At 48.1% G+C, this 23,253-nt stretch overlaps 1 protein-coding gene across 6 annotated transcripts in view; it reads left to right on the top strand.

Moving 5' to 3' along the window:
• The window catches only part of NRF1 (nuclear respiratory factor 1), a 134,697-nt gene extending 122,478 nt beyond the window's left edge, over nucleotides 1-12,219 (top strand). For 2 of the 6 annotated variants that reach the window (XM_032642852.1, XM_032642851.1), the window contains exons 11-12: nucleotides 7,831-7,872; nucleotides 10,098-12,219. In XM_032642852.1, the coding sequence (XP_032498743.1) occupies nucleotides 7,831-7,872; nucleotides 10,098-10,261 (206 nt within the window). In that variant the 3' untranslated portion in view covers nucleotides 10,262-12,219. Of the gene's footprint in view, nucleotides 1-7,830; nucleotides 7,873-9,111; nucleotides 9,822-10,097 lie in introns of all 6 variants that reach the window. The other 4 variants (XR_004351402.1, XR_004351403.1, XM_032642853.1 and 1 more) reach the window with 4 other exon arrangements.
• The last annotated feature ends 11,034 nt before the right edge of the window (nucleotides 12,220-23,253 follow it).

Raw genomic sequence — 23,253 nt, 5'->3', positions numbered from 1 at the left:
GACTATTGCAAACTCTTAAACAGCTTGGTAGCTTTCTCCTGAGGTTTCTGTCATGTAGGCTCTATTTCCTGTTTAAAGATATCAGCTCTTCACATATTGCTCACACCCTGTCCACAACGGAGACTTTGGGTGTTCTCCCTATCTCCCTTCCCAGTGATCTCTGGAAATTTACTGTATAGCTCCTACCCTTCTCTGTACATCTCTGATCAGATGTCCTCCCTAGCATATACATGTCCCACAGGCTTTAGCTGAACACTTTCCTCTCCTGCCATTTTCAGTTTAAAGCCCTCTTGGTCAGACAACAGGCCTTGGAGTCGGCTTGTTCAATCTCACATTGGGAGTTCAGTCTCCAGGATATAAACCATGGTGATTCTGAACTCTGAAGCACTAAACCCTGATTTCGTTAATGTTCTTGGGCACTTCAGTAATTTCAAGAGGGAATTGTGAAATTATATCTCCAAAATATGTTTTGAAATACATTCACTAATAAAGTAAAAATGAATTCACTTTTAACGTTTGGCTTATGGGATACAGGCAAGAGGATTTTCTTGGTGGTCTGCAAAATCAAGGCTAAGGACACAGTGACACTGTCCTACCCAGAGAGAGTCATTGCTATGGAAGTTATTCCAGAAAGTGGTTTTTCCAAGAGAGCCTTGAGATTGTCTAGCAAGAGGGGAGAAAACTTTGGATGCTGAGAAGTGCCTATTACCCCAGGGTACCTGTGAGGCTGCTATTGGCTTCATGAGAATATTCAGTACTTGCCAGATGTAATACATATTTTAATCCATAAATCCCTCAAATGCCCTCAAAAGCCACGGACTTAAAGAACACGGAAAAGGAAGATTAAATGTCCCAGAAGCAGCTAATATAACAGAAACAGAACCACTGGGAGAGAAATGCTTTTTCTGTTTCCCCCTTGTCTTACTATTATGAGGGTTACCTGGAGCTCCTTTTCATTTGATATCAACATTCTTTTCATGACCTTCCTTTTCTTGCCCTCGTCTGTCCTCTTTCCATCTGGTCCATGTTTGTTATTCTCAGCCTCTTTATCTGCCTGCCACCTGCCTACTGCACTAGCTTCTTTACCTGATTTCCCTTCATATTCTCCCATTTCTATACCAGAACACAACATGCCTATTTTTCTTCATATAATAGTGGCTTTCCTGAGATGTCAGGCACTGATGTAAACTTCTTTCCAGACCTGAAGATAAGATTTTTTAAAGGACTTCCCTCCTGCCTGTCATCCCTAAACACACTTATAGATACCCTCGGTGGCTCTTTAAAAACTGCAGAAGTGACTTAGGTAATACAATACATGGTTTCATTTCTTATTTATTCTGATCCCTTCCAGTCACAGTCTTCTGGTTCCCCATTTAAGCCGGCATTTTCCTAATATTGACACATACAGTTCGCTTTCATGTCCATAAGCCACAGAAGGCGTTACATTGTGAATTTTTCCTTTGGGCTTTAAGAATTATTGCGTTTCCACCAACTGTTGTGTTTATTTGAGAATTTATTTGTTTAGCTGTTTTTCTCTCACAACTATCAATATTTTTCTTCCAGCTAAAGATATTTCCATGACCAACTTGGAAGGCCTTTGGGCTGAAAGATTCAGTTACAGCAAACAACAATTCCCAAAGGTTTCCCAGATTGTGAGGGCAAATGAAAGGCCCATTCTTCCTCAGGCCGTCTGTCCTGCTCTATCTTGTCATGGAGTGGGGTGGGGGGAGGGCAGTCTGTGGTTCTGGGTGACCCTGACTAGGCCTGCAGCTCTGTGCTCTACTGGGCTCTAGCCTGTGTTATTAGTTTTTGGGTTTAGAAGTTTATCAGCATGATGATATCATATCATACTGTCCCTGATCATATATTTAACATTCTTAATACTGATTAATGGTTTAGCCTAGGTTTTTTATTTACTGATGCACTGAATCAGCAGCTATTTCATATATGTCATGGTGCAGTTCCAGTGCCTGTTCTGACCATAGCTGCATTCAGAAAGGAAGCTGCCTGCCAGCCCATCTGCCCTGATTTCATGGTTTTTATCTCTAATCTTTACATCTTTGAAGGCCTTTGGCGAATGATGTGCTTCCTGGCAGGAGCAAATCGCTGCTGAAAGGAGATCTGTGCTGTCTCTGCTTTCCTTTCTGCTTCCTGAGAGCTTTAGTCTAACATCTGTGACCCTAGCCAGACTTCATCAAACCTCTTATTCAAAGTCATCTTTGAAAGCAGCTGACATTTATTGTACACCTACTGTGTGCCAGGCACTGTGCCAGACTTTATCTATGTCAGCACATCTAATTCTCAACAACGCTGTGAAATTGGTAATGACCATTTTATGTATGAGGAAAGTGAGGCTCACACGCCAGTAAGTGAGGAGCCAGGATTCACACGTAGGTTTTCTGCCTGGGAGCCTTTAATGGAAATAAAACCTTCTGTTTACCCTCACATAAAATGCACCTGAACTACCATACGGCATTTGGCTGTGCTACCTTAATAATGTTGTGGAGAAAATCCTACTCATTCTGGAGCAGAGTAAAAGGCTCTAAACCTCTTCAGGCTGCAGAGGCCAAGGCTAATGAGAATGTAATCAAGCTTCTGAAAATCATGAAGAACACGATCAATTGTCATATTCAATTATTAACATCTACTATGTTCAGGTTGCCCAGTACTCAAAGACATAGTCCTGCCAACAATCTAAATAAGCAGATTTGTATAGGAAAAAACTAATTACTTGGAAACAGGTTAGCACAGATCTGGTGCCAAATGAATGGTGAGGCAGTCAAATCCCCTGAAGGAGAGGACCTAGTGGGCTGTTGTGTCTGGGGGAACCCCTGAAAGACAGGGAAATTGTTGAAAGAACAGGACCTAGGTTGGCAGGGATAATTCTAGGCCAGAGGAATCTGCCTGAGTAAATACATGTGATGGTTAGGGTATACTGAAAGGACAGATATGGTTGTGATGAAGGGGTAATATAGAGTATTTATGGGAAAGGCTGGTGTAATCCCTCATCTATTAGCTATTTGGACTTTATTTTTCCTTTAGTAGAGAGCCGCCAAAAAGGCAGGGAGAGGTGGCGGGGTGGCCATTGCCAAACAATATTTCAAGAAGATTTAGCTAACTGTACTGTATAGATTTATTCATCAAATCTCAGAATACTAAAAGAAGTTAGTTTTGGGAAAAATGAATTAATTCCCCTAAGTAACTTCCAATTATACGCATACGTTTGTGTGTGTGTGTGTGTGTGTGTGTGTGTGTGCGCGCGCGCGCGCGCGCGCACGCACGTGTGTGTGAGAGAGATCCATTACATGGTAGGTAAGTGACGAAACTCATTACCTCACGAGGGGTCAGGAATAGAGTAGATCAGCTCATGAATGATAAATCCAGAGTGTGCAAGGCTGTGACACTAACCTTTAATTTACTCTCATTGGTGCCCATGGTCTACCACAAAGCCTCCCCTGGTGACACCATCAGAGACAGACCACTACAGAACCTCATGACCTCCTGTTTTGCAGAAAACAAGGCCAAGCAAATGTCTGAATTTTCAGAATGTGCCTCCATGTCCATCACCTCGTGTGGAAGTTTTAGAAGATCCCTCTGGCTTCTGTGGAGGGGAGAACAGGGTGCAGTGGAGCCAGGGCCGAAGCAGGGTGATTACAGGAGAAGCTAAAATGTAGTCCAGGCAAGAGAGGATAGGAGTTTGTCCAGGGTGGTGGCAGTCAGCGTGGTTGAATTCTGGGTTTATATTTGAAAGGAGGGTTGACAGGATTTGCTGATGAATTGCACGAGAAGTCAAAGATGGCTTGACTTCCAAGTTTCTGGCCTGAGCAACTGGAAGGATGTAATCACCACTTGTTGAGGTGGGAGAAGAGTGGGAGGAGTGTGTTTGACCATTTGGGTTCAAGAATGATACCCAGTGGTAGAAAAACAGAGCAGGGTCAGGTCTCATTTTCTTTTACAGGGGAATGTGGTCCTGGAGTCAGCAGTTCCTCCAGGATTTGGGGCTGACTGCTATTTGACAAGGAAATCCTTGTGCTGGGACCTGAAGTTCCTGAGTCTCTTTTGGCCTCTTTTTCCATTTTGGCCAATTCTGTAAACCTTACCAAGAAGCCTGAGAGGCGAGGCAGCAGTGAGCCCAAAGTGGGTAGTCCTCTCCCTTCTGGGTCCCTGCTGGACATAGTGTTCGATGGTAAGGGCTTACTAGTGCGTGCAAAGGCTCCCAGATGCTTCACTTTACCACAAACTCGGTCATCTTGAGGGGGGGAAAGTCACTCAGTCTCTCTCAGTCCATGTTTTTGTTTTGTTTAAACTTTTTATCTGTTTACTTTTGAACTTAAAGAAAAGGGGGGTTAGATTTTCTAAACTGAAGAACTCTAGGGTTTCTTATAGCTTTGAAAGATGGGGGTATTAGAGATTGGGGTACTAAAATCTTCAGGATTTTGTTAAGTACGTGCCTTTATAAGTCCATAGTTCTGCCAAAGGAACTTGCCTATCATTTGTGAAAGCGAAGAATACCTGCCCTGCCTGCTGCTACAGAGTCTTAGCAGAAATCTAGTGATGTGCAGTGGGTGTGAGAGGGCTTTGAAAAGTGTTGCACAAATGCCAGGAGAGTCTTATTACTAGGAAGTTCTCTTGAAGGGGAACTTCAAGTCCTTAAAGTAGAATGGGAGGGGCTTCCTGTTGCCTAATCAATCAAAATGACCCCAAATACAAGCTTAGATTAACATACGCCTTCTAGATTAGGGCTAATCAGGGGCAGGCTGAGCAGATGCAGGGACAATCCTGGCCTGATTACTGAACCTCAGCATTTAATCATCTCTCTTCCAAGGGCAGCCGGCCGATTTAGTGCACGCTGGGTTTCCAAGCCTCTAGCCCCCTCCCCCTTTCCACAGACATAAAGGCTGCTAGGTCAGAGACACTGAGTCGATTTAATCTAATCCCAGGTCAGAATGGCTGTGTGTGTGAGAGAGAGAGATTCTAAAATCCCCACAATAGTCCATGGGATGGTAATGCACCTATTTAAGGTAGAGGTAGACTGAAACTGCATGTAGAAAATAACGGACTTGGGATTTCAAGGCATTAGAGGTTACGAAACGACCCTGTATATGGAATTTCTACCTGCAAGAAGCTTTTTAGATATGTAATCGCTGTCACCAGTTACTCACTCTCGAGACAGCTTTGTATGGGAGTCATTTTATCACCCAGTTGTAGAGGTCAAATTTACTCCTTCCCTGACTGTGAGGTGAAGGACAGAAGGTGAAATCTTTAAAAATGGTTTTATTTGGATGAGCTCTGAGTGTAGTTGTTTTCGTATTGCTTTCTCTGGACTGAGAGCTCCCATTCTGAAACAGCCTGATCACCTGAAGACTCACCCACTTCAGTCATTTAGTCCCTAGGCGAGGACACCTGTGAAATCTCAGCAGGCAGGTTTCATTCATGAGTGTAGAAGACATTTACTGAGCACCTGCTGATCGCTAGGGACTCAGGTATGGAGACTCCATCTCTCCCTTAAGGAATTTACAGTCTCCTTGGAGATAAGACATGCAAACAGTGATAAAGAATGTGACCATTGCCTCCATGGATGCCAGTGCAAAGTGCTGTGGGCCCTTGGGGAAAGAGGAGCTAAGACAGAGGAGGAGAGATTGGAGCTGACTATTGAAGGAAGAATAGAAGCCCATTCAAGGAACAAGCCAGGGACAGTCATTCCAGGCAGAAGTCAGAGTGTGTGCACACCATGGAGGTGTGTGTGGAGAGAACCTCAATCAAACAGTTCACCTGCCTGGAAGGTACAGTGGGTGAGGATTCATGGATCACCAGGCTGAACTGAGCAACAGGGGCTGATGTGAAGGGTTGAAATACCTGCAAAGGGATCTGGACTTTACATCCCACAGGCCATTGGAAACCACTGAAGAATTGTAAAAGAGTGCAGCAAGATCAGTTTGTGTTCAAAAGATCATTCTGGTTATAGCAGTGTCAGCCAATTTGTATTTTTGCATTTGAACCTTTCTCCATTTTATTTTGGGGAAGATCTTCCACGCTACTAAAAAGTGTTTTAACAACAGTGTTGGGCATGGACCCACACCCTAGGTAACCCAAACACATTGTAAGCCAGGGTGGAAGAGATTTAAGTCTCACAGTTCTTCAAGGTTCTCTCCACCCCATCACTAACCCAGGACGGTCGCTCATAGTCAGGAAGAAGCTCCCCACCCATAGTATTCACTGTATTTGTAAAGTATGTAACTTGTTCCCCAAGCTTAGAGCTTTTGGAACTGAATCAAGCCCAGAAGCAACAACAGTGAAATGAGACTGATCTTTGCTTCTGGTTTTGGTTGCTGTTTACTAACATGTGGGTTCTTTGGAGGTGTCCTGGTTTTGCCACAGGGCATTTTGGGTTATTTCACTAACTTTTTCTGTTTTGACCAGAAGAGAGGATGAAAGTGAAGATGATCAAGGTACACTGGGGTGATGGAAGGGGGTCATTTGGTCTTCAGATACACTCAGGCCCATGCCTGGAGTCTAGACACTGGGGAGTAGAGCCCAGCTGCACGTTGGTTGAGGCCAACAATAGAGTCCCTTGGCCTGCTGCCCTTGAGGCCGTGTTGATGCCAGTGTTTGGCACACCTTGTACCTCATACTGTGGGGAATAGAACATGAACCAGAGCCAAGCCTGGCCTTGAAGGAGCCTTCAGTCTAGTGGGAAGGCCTGTCTACATACATTAACTGGGCCAAGCCAGATTATACCCCACTGTCGAGTGGTTATTGAGAACCCCAAGGAGGCTGCTATCAGTATTGACTAGGGCTGGGATAGGCTTCCAAGAGGAGAGTTTTAAAGGGGAAGGAGTGGGCAGTAAGGGAATTCTAGGTAGTCAACAACTTGAGCAAAGGCCCAGAGAAAGGAATGTGACCAATATGTTGGGGAACTGAGAATAGTCCAGGGTGATACCCAGAGCACAGGGAGTAAGGGAAATGAGACTGGACAAATCACAAGCGGTTCTGAATACCATACCCAACATTTGAACTTTATTATAGGCTTTGGGAACCTTTTTAACATCAGGGGATTTGAAAATTTGAGGTTGGGGAATGACGAGTTATAGAAACATAACAGGTGGCAGGAAGGGGTGAACGGAAAGAGGAATTGATTAGAGACATGTAAGAGCCATTTGCAAAGGGCTAGATGAAAGAAATTGAACCCGACAGCCTTCTGAAGCCAATGTGTGGCCCCTCAGCCTGCTTGAGCTGGCCTCCTTCCTCCTTTTAGGTCCCAGCATCTCAAGTGTGAGGATGGTGGGCCATGCCTTGCATTTCCATTAACACACACCAGGGTGAGCCTGGATTTCCAAAAATGTCGACAAAGCAGAACCTCAAGCCCCATTTCAGGTTGCATCATCGAATACTTATTTCTAAACTGGCAACACTTACTCCTAGAAAACAATTAGATACAATTTGACATTGTAAAATAACGTTTATTTTATGTTTGATTTTTTTTTGCATTAGGAAATATTCTGTTAAAATTTTTTTAATTAATTTTTATTTTCATCAAAGTGATATATAGTTTTAAATGACAAAAAGGACTAAAAGCCTTTAAAAAAAAATATTTGTACCCCAAGGGCAACACTTCATGCTTTTTTCTGGTATGTATCTTTATTGCTCTAAACAATAGTCTTGAGTTGAGACGTTACTTGTTATCAATTTTTGATAACTCAGTTTCTATGTTTATATTGTTAGAAACATAAAATTTTATAAACGTAAAAATTGTTCAAAAAAAAAATTGTTCACTGCCAAGACGAGTGGGTATGGTTAATCCTTGCTTTTTTTTTTCTTCTACTTTTTAAGGAGTAATCACCGGTTCTACCCAATTCTGGAAGACCCCTCGAGGTACTTTATCCCACGAGCTCATGCCACTTCCCCTCTGTCCTCTCAGACGTGCTGCACAGCCCCCTTCCTGGGCCCTCCTGCTGCCCCCACGCTCCCTACAGTGGATTCTCTGTCTCCTAGACCCCACGGCCACTTATTTCTTAAGTTTTCTCTCTCGTTTCTGTAGGGCACATCCTTCAGAGCTTCCAAAGAAAGTGTGCGTGGCGGGCCAATTTTTAGAGCCCGTACAAGTCTGCAGATGTGTTTATTCTGCCCCCACGCTTAACTGACCTGGGTGTCACTTCATAGTCTGGAGAGAGAATTCTAGGCTGAAAGCATTTTCTCTCAGACATTTGAAAACATTGCTCCATCATCTTCTAGCCTCCAGGCTTGCTTTTGAGAAGTCCCACAATACTATGATTTCCAGTTCTTTGTATATGACGATTTTTTTTTTTTTTTTCTCAGATCTTTTGGGAGCTTTGCTTTATCCCTGGTGGTGTGAAATTTTGCAAAGCTGTGTCTTAGCGTCTGGATCTTTTTTCATCTGTCCTGCTGGGCACCTAGTGGGCCTTTTCAATCTGAAACTCATATTTTTCAGTTCTTGAAATTTACTTACAACGTGTCATAATTTCCTACCTTCTGTTTTTTCTGGTCTCTGGAATTCTGTTTTATCAGAGCTTGGACCTCTTAAGGTCTCCTGCTTTCCATCTTTTAACCTTTCCTGCTCTCTAGATTTCCTTGACTTAACCTTCTGATCTTTCTGTGGCATGGATTTCATCTATTTGATTTTTGAAGACTTTTCTCTCATTCCTTTTTAATAAAGCTATCCACTTTTATGATACAAGCCTTTTCTCTCTGAAGATATTAGAGTTTGGGAGCATTCATTTTTGTTTTTTCTGCTCCCCACATCGTCTCTGTTCTCTCTGTGTTCCCTAGGAGTGAAACACTGAAACACTGATAGTCGGGGTATGCAGGGCAGAGCTGGGTGGCCTGTAGGCCTTGGGGTGGTAAATATTAGGGCCGCAAGCGAGGTTTTTCATTGTCTCCGCACCCCCCTCCCCTCACCTCCCCACCCACCAGATGTCACCATAGGTCTTCCCTGCAGCCTCCCCGGGTCAGTTTCTCAATACAGTGGGTGAACTTCAGATGCCCTGTCAACAAAGGTCTGGGTGTTGGGGTTGGTGGGACCCGCTGGTCCAGTCAGTTGAATACAAGCTGTCAGCTAACGCCTGTTTTTGGCTTCTTCCTCTTGTTCTGCAGTGGCTGAGCCTCCATGTCCTGAGCTCTCTGGGACACAGGAGTTGCAGCTTCCCCTTCTCTGATAAGTCAGAACCCCTTTACGTTTGCTTTGCATCTTCCAGAAATATGTTGACATCCCTCATTTATATCTTTTTTTCCTCCTTCACTATAATTTTTATTTTAGAAGGAAGAGGAATTTTATATGTGCATTTATTCTGTCTTATTTAATTGGAAATCTTTTTTTTAATGTTATATAAAATTATCAACTTTCCTTTCTTAGGGAGGACTGCCCTTTTCTGAAATTATTTGCTTCCTCCTTTCTTTCTGTTAAACCCTCCTTTCTAAAATAATAGTGATATTAGGAGGTAGTTGGAGGTCTTTTTTTTTTTAAAGTTGACCCCAGAACATATTTAAAAATTTTACTGGTCTATGAAATCTAATATCAGAAAACTAATTACCTAGGCTTTTTTTTTTTTTTTTTCTTTTTTAAATAAGCTGACTCTGAGGAGAGGGATAATGGCCAGAAGACAGGAAAGGATTGAGGGAGAAGTTTTTTCAAGCTGAGAGAAACTTGAGCATAGGCAGCCAGAGGGTTGAAGAAGTCAGTGTAGCAGAATATCAGAGAAAATTAATGGTGGCCTTTCCTGGAGAAGAAGGCAGTCAGAAGAGATGGACTTGTTGAGAGGAGAATTCACACCTGATGGGCCTGTGTATGCTTCCTAAAGTTGAAGGTAGGCCGGCAGGCAGGGTCATCTCTTGGCAAGTTTGGGGAGGCCCTGTTCTGAGGCATGTTTCTACAATTTCTCCAAATTTTCTTTCCTGTTAGTCTGTTTTAAAGAATTAAAATGGGGTGAGAAAAGGGTTGTATTCGTGCCTGGACAGTGGGTGTGCAGTTACCTGAGGCTGCAGACAGTGATACTCTGAGGGCTGGAGCTCATTGCCCTGTCCAGCCAGCATCTGGGAAGCCGCACCCAATCCCCACCAACGGTCTCCCCTTGTCTCCCCAGGACTGGTCCAGATCCCTGTGAGCATGTACCAGACTGTGGTAACCAGCCTCGCCCAGGGCAATGGGCCGGTGCAGGTGGCCATGGCCCCTGTGACCACCAGGATATCGGACAGCGCAGTCACCATGGACGGCCAGGCTGTGGAGGTGGTGACGTTGGAACAGTGACATGCAGCCATATCATGGCATCGTTTTCTAGTCTACTTCAAAATTTTTTACACGTTTGCAGAGGTGCAATCAAATGAAATTAAGTCTCTCGACTTCGGAAGAAAAGTTTTGTTAACCTTTTTTTTAAAAAGGAAGAAAGGCAGCGGATTTTGGAATTGCATTTTTTTAAAGCACCACTCTTGATTTTCTGGGATTGGTGGAACAAGATACTGCGTTGTCAATTTCACTGTCCCCAAAAAGCCAAATTGTGGCAAGGACTTCTTTCTGCGAAAACGTGTGTATAGTTCTGTGTGTGTATGTGTGAGTGTGAATATATGTATATGTGTACATATGGATATACGCATTTACATATATATATAAAGTATATATATGTGTGTGTATGTATATGTGTGTATGTATACGTGTGTGTGTGTGTGTGTGTGTGTATATATATATATATATACACACATATATATATATATATATATATATGTATGTATGTACGTATGAAACCCGCATGGAATTATCTGTATGAGATCAAGGTGAGCTGTGGAAAAAATAATTCACCCAGTTTAGTGGGTGTTGGGTACGTGGCCAGACACAGCCACCGGTTTTTGTTCATACCAGGGTCATGCGTTGAGCTACTGACAAACTCAGGCAGAGGTGACCATGCCCTTCACCAAAGCTGCCTCCCAGTGGCCACCCAGAACTCTCCCTGCTGGACTTGCCTGAGGAAGGATGTTCCAGAATGGGGTGAGGTCCAGAAACTGTGCTTGCAGGGTCCAGGGCCTCGTGGTCTGGCAGCTGGGACGCTCCTCGGGCTGGCCCAGGTGCTGACCTTGCCACGGGCAAGTGAATGTCCTTAAAACTCCCAGGCAGGGATGAGAGGGTTTTCCTCAGCCTCCCATCTCCTCCCCTCCCGAGGAAACCTTCTTGATCTCATGACTATTAACATGTCGCTTTGGTTTTAAGGTCAGTCCTGAATTGGTCGTGTATATGAATTGAAGGTAACAGAAGTATTAAGGGTTTGAGGAGTGCGTGCGTGTTAAGTGTGCTTGTGAGTGTGTGCGTGGTGGGGAGAGAATGGGGGGGGTGGGAGGGGTTGGAAGGGGAAAGGAAGGAGGGAGAGAAAAATCTTCAAAGACCAGGTTACACCAATGGGAGCAATTTTTTCCTTTCCTGTAACTTTCTGTAGCTTAACAGAGGAGACTGAAACTGACGGGGGCACCTGGCTCGTGGAAGGTTGGCCGTCACGCTGGGGGAAGTTAGAGAGAGAGGGCTGAGGGTGCTTCCTGCACTCCTGGACCAGGCCCTGTTTCAGAAGGAACCCTGCAGTTTTCCCAGGTGCATCCTGCTGGGCCTGGGTCCCCGCACAGCTTCCTTCTCACACGTGTTGATTGGTCTGGGTGTTCTTGTAACTAAATTCTGGGATTTCTCAGCTGCAAGCCCCAAGTCTCCAGCGGCTAAATTCACCTGACTTTTTGACAGGCCAAATCTCTGCTCCTTGAGTACAGGGACAACTCTTCCTCCCTCCTCCCGGGCCCCCCATGTGTGATAGTGTATTTAATGTGTTTTTTTTTCTTTTAATGCGACATTAAAAGATTCTTCACATCTTGCTCAGCCTTTGAGAAAAGTTTCAGATTCTTGTATTTGCTTGTTTTATATAAAACTATCCAATGTTCTTTGTATGTTTTTTTCTGTACGTAATGGGGGGAGGGAGGGGAAATTTACATAAAACAGCCCTAGTTCTACAATTTGTTATTTTTTTAATTATTATTTTTTATCGTCGTCGTTGTGAAACTGTCCAGGGGCTTCAAAGTCCGTGTTCCTTTGTGGTGAAATAACCTCCTAATAGTTTGAGAAGTTGCCAAGAAGAAGAAGAAGAAAAGCAAGACCCCAGTAGCAGAGCATGGATTCTGTGTCGTTTTCCATTCTGTCTATTACTGCCTCATTCAATAAATAGTAACAAAGTGGCAACAGGAAGTGGAACTGTTCATCTCTGTAGGAACACTTAGCCTCTTAGGAATTCTCTTTCGGGGAGGCTTGTTCTGCTTTGTAAAAGGCAAAGGTGCTTTTACTCAAGCTCAGTGATCTTTGAACTGTGCTCCTTGGCGCTGTGGAGCCCTGTAAGGGGAGTGCTAGGGTGAGGCTGGGGCCTCCTGTCCGTCCCCCATCACCAGAGCAGGTCTGTTGAATCAGTTTTATAAAATGCTGTCCTGGGGGATTAGGGGGCTCTACTTTGAAAATCTCTATTCCGGAGTCCCCCTTCTAGGGGTTAATTGCATCCCACATTAAACATCAGGGTGGGTGGTGGTGCCCGTCCATCTGTGTCCTCCCCACATGAGTGCTGTTCACTACTGCAGTGGCTTGTTCTTCTTGAAGCGGGAGCCCCAAGCCATTAACTGTTTCTTTAGGCCCTCACTCCCTGGGCTCGCGCACAGCTCGCTATTTTAATGTGGCAGCTGCCCTTCTTGCGCCCGTGCCTCCTGCCACAGCACAGCCCCAGCTTCAGGCCCTTCCAAGCCCCTTGAGTCTGCCCCTCCGCGTTGTGCCCCTTGTGCCCACTGCGAGCCTCAGCCTGGAGTGACGCGCTCCTTGCCGCCTCCGCCACCCCTTTCTTTCCTTTTGTCCTTGGATGTTTGGGTCGGTTTCCTGGTGATAATGATTAGAACAGTTGCATGTGAAGGCCAGAAGTGTTTTCCTTGCTGCCTGACGGGGGCTCAATAAAGCCAGTGCCACCTTTTCCCTCTCTTCTTGAACAAATGGCACATCATCACCTGTTGTCACCAGAGAGGGTGGACCCCAGGAAGGATTGATGGCAGCCAGATGAACCAAACATCACTGCCGTTGGCCACCCAGGGAGCAGCTGGGTTGTCTAGAGTGCCTCTGTGGGGATGGCCTCTCTCCAGAGGCGTAGTCCATTCTGTTTGCCTGGCAAGACCCAGATGCTGCCTTTTCAGCAAGCATGTTATCGAAACTTTCTTCAGTGGGGCAGGTGGAGACCTTTGCTTCCATTATTGCCCAAACCACCAGCAGGAGCTGCGAACTCAGCTGCCTACAGGGACCAGGCAGGTGGAATCAATGCGTAAAGTGGAAGCCATTCAGTGGTGAGAGGAGGAGGAGTGATGGAGAGGACAGAGTGGAGAGCATCTGTCTAAAGGGAGCAGCCCCTCCTGAGTGCTAGCAGATCGTCTCCAAGCGGGAGGAACATGGGCCCTGAAGCCCCATCTTTTAAATTTTCCAGAGAAACTGGGCAGTCCAGGTTTGTGTATGAGTCTCCTGATTTCAACAACAAATCAAAACTCCTTTACATACTCTGCAGGCAAAATAAAACCCACCTGTAGACCAGCTCTGGTCTGTAGGTCAGTTTTGTTTAACTTGGTGAATGCCTACCACTGCCAGGTGAATAAATCATGGCAGTTGCCTGAGAAACAGGAGGAGATGAGGAGATACTCGTGTGAACAGATCGCAGCAGCCCGGTGTGATAAGGTGCCGTCTGGACGGAGTGCTATGGCAGGATGAGTTATATTATCTCATTTTATCTCCTTAAGGGTCCTCTGCATTAAGTAGTTTATCATCCAGGCTGCAGACAAGAATATGGTGCTCAGCGAAACCAAGATGCTGGGCTAGCAATTCTTGGTTTTAAGTCCTGCATTTGAGAAGATCTATTGACGATGCTGGTGACCACTGGAGTCTTCCAAACTCAGATAAGTGAGCCGAGGAGAACCCGAAGGGCAGGGAAGAGAAGGGGACTGTTCGCTCTGTAAGAAGAGCTCAGGCTGCCAATGCGCGCTGGCCTCACTCAGACCCAAGCAAGGCTCATCTCCAGCCGCTTCTCAGGTGGAAGACGGCCTGCTCCTGCATTCGCCTTCCTTTCTACCTGCCGCCATTCCTCTCCCCTCCTCTATCATGCCCCCAAAGCCTTAGCTATGGATGGAGTTGTACTAGGCCCGTGGTGGCTCCCTTTGGTGTCAGCACCAAAACCAATCGGGAAACTTCAAAGCTTATTTGGAGCAGAGGCTACGTGGGATGAGGAAGACAAGCCCACATTTCTGCTCTCACCTCCATCTCAGTGGGCCGTGGGCTGCCCAGGGCACCAGCGCAAGCCAGCCTGTGGCCTCAGCACGGCTCATGCTCAGATGCCAGAGTCAGGGGCACCCGTCAGTGCATTCCCACCTGGCCTCTGCTGTTTGCTCCAGGTTGGCAGCTCTTGGAGAAGATCCATTCGGGACGGTGGAGGCAGCACAGAGGAAAGAGGTGCACAGAGCGGGGAGATACGGCGTAAGGACTGGACCCTGAAATAGCTGGAGAACGTAGGCTCTTCTCCACCTGCTGTTCAGCTCCTGGTGCTGCTGGGCCCCTGAATGAGTCCCCAGCCCACTCTGAATTTGAGTTTCTCCCTCCTGAAAACCGCTGACCTGTTAGCAAATATTTGTTGAGTACTGGAGTGTATTTCTGCAGAGTTGGGAGGGGAAAGGCAAAGGAACAGGGATAATATTCATCTGCAGAGTGGGGGGGATTGAGGATCCCCCGAGAACCCGGGCCTTACCCAGCACCAACTTATAAGGCAAGGACAGGCCTGTGCCCCCAGCCCTGTTCAGAGGCGTTCCTAGCTTTAGTTTATGAGAACTATGGCTTATCTGCAATTAAGAGTGTTTATATGGTAGCAATAATAATAGTTAACACGCACACAGCCCTTACAATGTGGCTTGTTCTAAGAGATTTGCCTATATATTAACTTACTAGTTTTTACAAAGTACTGTTATTGTCACTACTTTACGGATGAGCCAACTGAACCACAGAGAGGTTAAGAGGTAGCTTATTTAATATTTGGGGAAGAAAGCTAGAAAGAGTCCCCCAAATTTAATGCACTTGTAAATAAGATTGTTGGTGTAACTTAAATTAACTGGGTCTCAACTCAAATTTCTTCTGAACTTACCCTTTAAGAAACTAATAGTTACAATTACCAGTTACTAAATGGCTGCTCTGTATAGGACACTATGCAAAATGCTTTACACCTTTATTTCTAATCCTTTCCACAACCTCCGATGGAGGTTTGATTCCATTTTATAGGTGTGGGAACTGAGACTCGGCAACTTCCCAAGGTAAATGCAGAACTAGTAAATGGAGGACTGGGGTCAGACTCTGATATGTCTGCCTTTAGAAGCTTTGCCCTTTGTGCCAACCACTCGGGGCAGGTGACAGAAAACGGGCTGCACATCCGGATTCTCTTTTTTTTTTTAATATTTATTTGGTCTTAGTTGCGGCAGGTAGGCTCCTTAGTTGTGGCATGTGAACTCTTACGGCATGCATGTGAGATCTAGTTCCCTAACCAGGGATCGTTCCCGGGCCCCCTGCATTGGAAGCGCAGAGTCTCAAACAACCACTACTCCACCAGGTAAGTCCCTGGATTCTCATTTTTAAAAAACCTCTAGCTGAGTCCTGAGCTCAGCCCATGTGCAGCCTCTCCCAGTGGTCCGTGTTTTCTGAGCAGGTCGTAAGGGACAGGCTGTGGTCCTTGCCCAGGACTTGCCACACCTAGCGCAGCCTCCCAGTGGCTGGGCCTTTTCGGCACATGCATGGACACACGCAAACACACACAGGAACTTGTATACAGCGGGCACCCAGTACATCCCATCGAATGAGAGACCTTAGTTTCTCAGTGATTCCTTAATTAGAAAATCCACGGAACCCAAAACATCCATTCCCACACATCCTCATTACTCAAAATATTTCTGCAAAAATCCAGTGTTAAGTGTTTTAACACCGTTTGATGTAAAATAATGTTGATTTTATTCCTAAGAAAAACTGGCCCTGTGAGATTGTCCCAAGGGTGAAAGGCAGTGAAGTTGCTGGTGCTTGAACACATTCTTGGGCATGAGCTGTCACATTACGCTTTTTTCTTTTTTTTTTTTAAGCATTGTCTCAGTATGATTATAGCACGAAGCCCACTCTTGGAAAGGTATGGCTCTCATTACAACTTTTTTTTTTAATGTTTATTTATTTATTTGGCCGCGCTGGGTCTTCGTTGGCACTCGGGATCTTCGTTTTGGCATGTGGGATCTTTAGTTGCAGCATGCAGGATCTAATTCCCTGACCAGGGATCGAACCCGGGTCCCCTGCATTGGGAGCACGGAGTCTTGACCGCTGGACCACCAGGGAAGTCCCCAGAACTTACTTTTTTTTTTTTTTTTTTTTAATCCTGCTGGGATTTTTTTAATTTTTTGGCGGTGCCGGGTCTTAGTTGCAGGATCTTCCTTGCGGCATGCAAGATCTTTCGTTGCGGTGCGCAGGCTCTTACTTGGCGGCGCACAGGCTTAGTTGCTCCACGACATATGGGATCTTAGTTCCCTGCCCAAGGATTGAACCCACAGCCCCTGCATTGGAAGGCGAATTCTTAACTGCTGGACCACCAGGGAAGTCCCCCCAGAACTATTTCTAAAGAGAGCGGGGTTTTTTTTCTTTTTTTTTAATTCACAAGAGAAAAGTTAAGGGAGACTAATCACACAATAGGATTCTTTATCCTGGCCCACAGTTGACATCTATACAAAACATTCGTTAAACTCCGTGAACAATGGACATTTCTGGGGACCCTATCACCAACGTAAAGTGGAATCCCTTGCTTCTCCCAGTGAAGCAGCTGAGTCTAGTGTTGTCACTCCTGTTCCACAGATGAGCCACGTGAGCTGGGTTGGTCCAGGTGGAGTATCCTGGCTGTGAGTCCTGGCCTCAGTGTGCTGTCCATGCCCTGGCACTGCCCCGCCCGCCTGCGCAGACGGAATGAGATGATGCCGGAAAGCTCCTGGTGCCCACTAGTGATCAAAACCTTTCCGGTTGTGAACAGCAGAAATCCCAGAGGTGCCTGACAAAGACAGACCGGTGTCCTCGGTCTGTCCAAGTTCGCACCCCGCAACAGGGAGCTGCGGTCTCAGGGAGGAGGGCACAGCTGATTGGCCGGCTGAGGTCACGTGTCTGTCTCCGGGCTAATCAGGGTTGGGGCAGGGTACCCAAACCCGGCTGTGGGGAATGGTCGGTGGGGGCCTATCCCACAGGTAGAGAAGCCCCATAGGGGCTGGAATATGGGTCCACCAAAAGGGAGTTGCCGTCATTTCCACTGAAGTTGCAGCAACCAGGGAACAGTGAAGCTGGGGTCTTAACAGCTTTCCCGCTGCCCCTCATTGCCTCTACCAAAGAGCCTCCTGAGTCTGAATGTCTTGAGTCTGAAAATTAGGGATCATTGGGTAACTGTGTGCCCATCTCCCCACTCCCGCTATCCCCAATAACCTCGAGGTTTTTAAAAACAGCTTTAATGATATATAATTTACATACTATTAAGTGCATCCGCTTTAAAGTGCACAAGTCAAGGGTCTTCAGTGTATTTACAACAGTGTGCAACCATCGCTACAATCAAATTTCAGAACGTTATCGCCATCCCCAAAGGAAAGGGGTTCTTTTTAACACTTTTCTCCAAAAATAATTTGAAGCATTTTACATGAAGGATGTATGCAGTGAAATAAAAAAAAAGAATAAATCAAGACCAAATAAAAGGAGGCCACACATTTGCCAACTGTGGAGTCAGCACAGTGATATGCTGAAAATCACCAATCACAGGAGCCACTCTCCTCCACCAGGGCTTACCAAGAGGCAAAAACAGCCCTGTTGCCTCCAGCTGCCACCCCAGCTGGTGCCTCCCCAGTCTGTATAAGACCTGCAGGGAACTGGAGAGGAGCTATTGGGGTCCTTGGTCCTGAGGAAAGTGCTTATAGCTAACAGGATCTCTGCCTTTCCTTTCCCGTCCTCCCTGCCTGCCCACCACGCTCCACCGCCCCCCCCCCCCATCCTGGAGGATCTGGACCACACCCCACCCCAAACACTGCAGGTCCTGCCTTCCTTGCAAGCATGGAAGAGGGTGAAGTTGAACTCAGGATTGAGACTGAAGCTTCAAATGGTCTGGACTTAATGATGGACCGTATTTACAAAATTATGGAATTCACTCAAAACCTCATTAAGGAACTAGAAGGGAGAGTCAACAGAACATCGTAAAGGCAATGACTGCAGAAAGTAAAACCGCTTTGTATTTAAACCCACCAAGGCAAGATGCCTTTGGTTTCATAAAGAGAAGACACCTCAGACTTGCGGGTCCATCCGTGGCAACGAAGGGCTCTATTTCCACACAAGGAGCGCCTCTGCCTGTATCTCACCTCCCCTGATAATCTCCACAGGAAGCTGTCCTTGTTCGTCTGGTCCTAAAGACTTCCAGCCCCCATCCTGCCCCCATGCCGCCTTCTCAGGAGAGCTGAGGAGGCAGAAGGTAGGGACCTCCAGGGCAGGGCAGGGCAGATAACATTGGTGGGCAGGGGAGCACACACATAAGACCCTCCAGAAACGTCTCTGTTAATGGTGCTGGGCAGGGGGCCCAGACTGGGAAGAGGGAGCCTTCATTGCCACCTCCATCGCCCTCCCCAAGGCCGGCTGCCTCCTCTTCTGGCCGGCCTCTCACCCTGAGAAACCCCAGTGGAGCCAGTGCAGGGGGAGACCTTCATTCCCAGAAGGTTCAAGTCAGGCCTCGGCCAACACTCAGAGCAGAGCTTTGAGAATCCTTATATGGGACCGAGCCACCATCAAAACCCCATAGCCCACCAGCCCTACCACTGCAGCCACTGACTTTCCAGTATCTGGTGTTTGAGAAAAGATACAGCCACCATGAATGCAAAACTCAGTCCGTTTGTAGTTCATCACAACAGCACTTACACACATTTAAAAAGCTGTGTGTGAGCTCACTAATGCCTAGATTGTAGCCGGGAAGTTTAAGGAGGTGCAAGAGGCCCCCCCACTCCCACCCTGGCTGAGAAACCAGCCTAAGCCTGAACCGACGCTTGGAACAGGGACATCTGGTCCAGCCCCCCTAAGGCTGCCATCCCCCGCAGCTCCCCAGCACCTTGGCTGGAACACCTCCAGAGATGGGGACTTAGCCCGTCTTAAGTCACAGCCCGACACACCAGTCAGGAAGTTCTGTGAGACAAACAATCTGCCTCTCTGTAAAGTCTACCCATTGCTTCTGGGGCCACAGAGAACTGTGAAGGTCTCCATGCCTTCAAATACTTGAAAACAGCCTTCACATTCCCACCCAAACCTTTTCATAGCCAAAATCTCCAGTTCCAACATTTCCTAGAGATTGGTGAGCTGTTTCTAATTATAAAGTGGACTAGATTTCCTGAAGGACCCTCCCAGGGGAAACCAAAAAAGCTGCATTAAAAAATATATATTTTTAATACCTCTTTAAATGTATCAACGAGCTAGCCCTACAGTAATCAGTCTGCAGATGGCTGCAGATGGGAGCCTGGGTCCCCGGACTGTCACTTGTCCAGATCTCTGATGTAGATGCTCTGAAGACTGCACCAGCCCCTGACCAAGGCACAGATACAGTCTTTTCACACACCCTATCCCCTCCCCACCCCACCACGCCCGCATGACCTGCTGCTGTCCCTCCTTCGGTGCTGTCCCAGATGAATACGTAGTTAACCAGAGTCATCAGTGCTTTCTTCCACCTTCATTTCAGCAGTCTGGTCTCCTCCACTCTTGCCCTTGTACAACTGATTTTTCTTCTAACTGAAACATAGGGTTTCACACTTATTCTTCTCAGATGCCAACTTGGTGCTTCTCATCTATCACTCCGTACTGGGGTTTCTCAACCTCTCTTGACATTTTGAGCCCATCATTCTCTGTCGTGAGAAGCTATACCGTGCATTGTAGGGTGTTGAACAGCATCCCTGGCCTCCACCCACTAGATGCTGGTAGCAACCACCACTCCAGTCGTGACAATCAAAGTCTCCAGATATTGCCAAGTGTCCCCCAGCGGGGCAAAAATTGCCCCCATGAGGCCACTGTTCTGTCCTGTCCTGGTTGTGTCAACTACACGCTCTGACTGTAGCCTGTAGCTAGTGACTGTGGTGAGAACAGGATCACGTCCTCCAGGCTGAGCAGACTGAGGGGTGAGTCCAGGGCTCCTCAGCCTTATCTCCCACTACTCCTTTTTGACTCTTCTGGCATCTCTTGGCTATGGCTTTGTCCCCCTGGAGCCCACTGCTGCCCGCTTCTCTCTCCATGTGATCCTCTCCTCTAAGGCTCAGTCTAGGTGCTGCGTTTACTCAAAGCCCTGCCTTGGGGGCCATTCCTTCCTCTGGGCCCAGTGCCTCCTACCATCTCCACCGCACGGACCTGCCCTCCATCTACATGGCTGTTACTGTACCTGTCCTACCACCCCAGTTGAGCTGTATATGGCAGGACAGGCCCTGTCTACACCGTCCAGCAGCGAGCCCAGCCCTTTGCCGTTAAGGTCCAACAGGAATATCAGTTGGCTCACTGGAGCACCTCCCTTCGACCTAAGGGGGCTGATGGGCTACCTGTGCCATGAGTGTCCCTTCCAATTGTGGGGAACTGGGGCTCTGGGGTGACCAGGATCCTGGAGGTGCCCAAGGTCATGCAGAGTGTGGAAGCTACAATTCAATGCCCTGTCATTCCAGGGCCTCCCTGTCACATGCCTTGTTACACATCTTGCCGGCCCTGGGCATAAAAGTATGAGTGAGACTCGGCCTGGGAAGTGGATCTACTAGCAGATGCTTTCAGTGAGGCAGCTAGGACTGGGGAAGAGGTGTGTCCCGGGCATTTGGGTCACTACCAGACCATAGATGTAGATTCAAGGACACCGACAAAGGTGAGGGGCGGGGCAAGACCCCCACGTGGACTCCCCTCCTAGCTGAGCACCAAGGGAAACCAGGAGCAGCGACAAGGTGGCAGGCCAGGTCACAGGGGGCCGGCCTCGTAAACCAGGTAAGGCGCTTGGGTTTATCCTGGGGTGGGGGGAGGGGCGGGGTGCGATGGTCAGATTAGCGCCGAGGACGGTCTGGGGAACAGGCTGGGAGGCAGCAGTGGTGACAGTGCCCAGGTGCCCAGGTCCCCTCCATCAGCTCTGGCTATTTCCATCACCCCGGCAACCATGGCTCCCAGGGTAGGGCAGGACCCTGCAGCGGTTAAAGGGGCCACAGCCCATGGCAGCTCCTTCCAGGCATGCAAAGCAGCATTCGTTTGCAGCCTCGGGAGGCAGATGGCCAGGGGTGGGCTTCCCTGCCCCTCACTGAGGTCAAGGCGCTTCATCCATCCTGATCCCGGCTGGCCCATTGAGTGTGAGGATTAATTGAAATCACGAAAATACACATAATAAGCTGCTCAAAGATGGGTAGCTTTCACCTTGACTAAATCTGCCCAAAGCCCCCCCAACCCCCCGATTTCCTCAACTCCCCACCAAGGCCCCAGAATAATCCCATTCCGTCTGCCCTTCCAGGCCTCAAAATTCCCTGGAGCAGCAAAGAGGCCCAGAGTGCTGGATGTGGGCGCCCTGACCTCCTGCTCTGCCCACCTCCTTGGCTTTGATGATAATTTATTCTCATCGGGCCATTAGCCCAGTGCTTGCCCTGGAGCGCCACACAGGGCCTGCGCCCAGCGGACCACGGGCTGCCCCTTGAGGGTGCCTGCGGTGTTATTACTACAGCTCACCCTCGCCTCGCCGCTCACAGGCTTAGGAACAGAGTCGTTTAAGGCAGGAGACCCATGTTCCCTCACTCGCCTTCCCAAGGGGTCTGTTTCTGGTTACTCTTCTCGCCCCAATCCAACCTCACCGCCTCCACTCATCCAGACCACCATCTCCCCCTCAGATCAACACGCGGATCAGCGCCCTCACCAGGGACCCGTGCCCGTCTCGTCCCTCCATTCTACCTCTGCCTACCTCAAGTGATCTTGCCAAATCACACACCTGATCACATCCCTTCTCTCTGCCTTCCACGGCTCCCACTGCCCTCGGGTTCAAGGACAAACAGCCTCCAAGGCCCTCAACAATGGTCTGCCTTCCAGCCTGGCGTGGTCCCCAAGGAAACCTGCACTTTCTCCAATGGCTCCCCTCCTCCTCCTCTCCCTCATCCCAGTTCCATGTCCCTCATCCTCCAGGGCTCCCGCATCCCGGCAAGTGCCCCTCGCACCCTTCACACTGCCTGTCCCAGCTGTACACTGTGGTATGCAGTGAGTGCTCAATAGACACGTGGCACAAGGAACAAACCCACGACCTCCCCATGCCTGGCCATAATTTATCAGGTTTTTAAACTCCTATGAAAGGACAGTCCCCTTCTCGTTCTTAAGAGCTGTAGGCTCAATGCCCTCTTCTGGGGGACACACGCTGAACAGCCTTCTTCTCCCTCAGACTTCCTCACTCGGCCCCTCTCTTCCCGAAAGGCTGCAGCTGCATGGACCAGGGCAAGCCTAGAGCGGGCTGCCTGGCGATGCCCACCATCAGCCTCAGTGTTTGGAACCTCTGACAACCCTCTGAGGGTAGGTGAGGGGGAAAGACAGCTAGAGCTGCGGGGGACGGGGTCTTCCCAGAAATGGAAGGCTGGTCAGGCCTGGAGCTGGGGAGCAGGGGGGCAGGACTTTGCATTCGTACGGCTCCCCGTGAGTCAGAAGAGGCAGGCGCGCACGCACACACGCTTGGAGCTCTAGTCCAGCGGCCCCCGAGCCTTCTGTAGGCACAGAAGGTTCCCCAACAGCCACGCCTCACCCCACTCTCCCACCTGTCCTGACCCAAGCCACGTCCTTGACCCCGTGGTCTGTCTCAAGGAGCTCCTGCTGCAACCAGGCTCTGGGAAGGCAGGTGCAGGCTTTGTTACCAGACTCAGGCATCAGCAGCCCATCCACCCAGCACAGAGCTGCAGCTGGAGGCAGCGGTCCAGCCCACGGGCCACCAGCTCCGCAGGGAGCCAGTCCCGTACCTATGCAAGCGGCTTAAACATCACATCTCCGGGCCCTTTGTCCCATCCGTCTGTCCCTCCACTGCCTCAGGAAGATTACTGGATGCCTGTGGATGGACAGCCAGCCCTCCCTCTGCCATCATACCCCCAGGTAACAGCCCAATGGGAAGACCTGCTCTCAGTGTGGAAGAGGAGATCCTCCCCAGGGGCCTCAAGAGC

This window comes from Phocoena sinus, chromosome 9, assembly GCF_008692025.1.
Source record: "Phocoena sinus isolate mPhoSin1 chromosome 9, mPhoSin1.pri, whole genome shotgun sequence".
Taxonomy (NCBI): domain Eukaryota; kingdom Metazoa; phylum Chordata; class Mammalia; order Artiodactyla; family Phocoenidae; genus Phocoena; species Phocoena sinus.
Note: the sequence above shows the minus strand (reverse complement) of the source record. Positions and strands in the feature narration are given on the sequence as shown.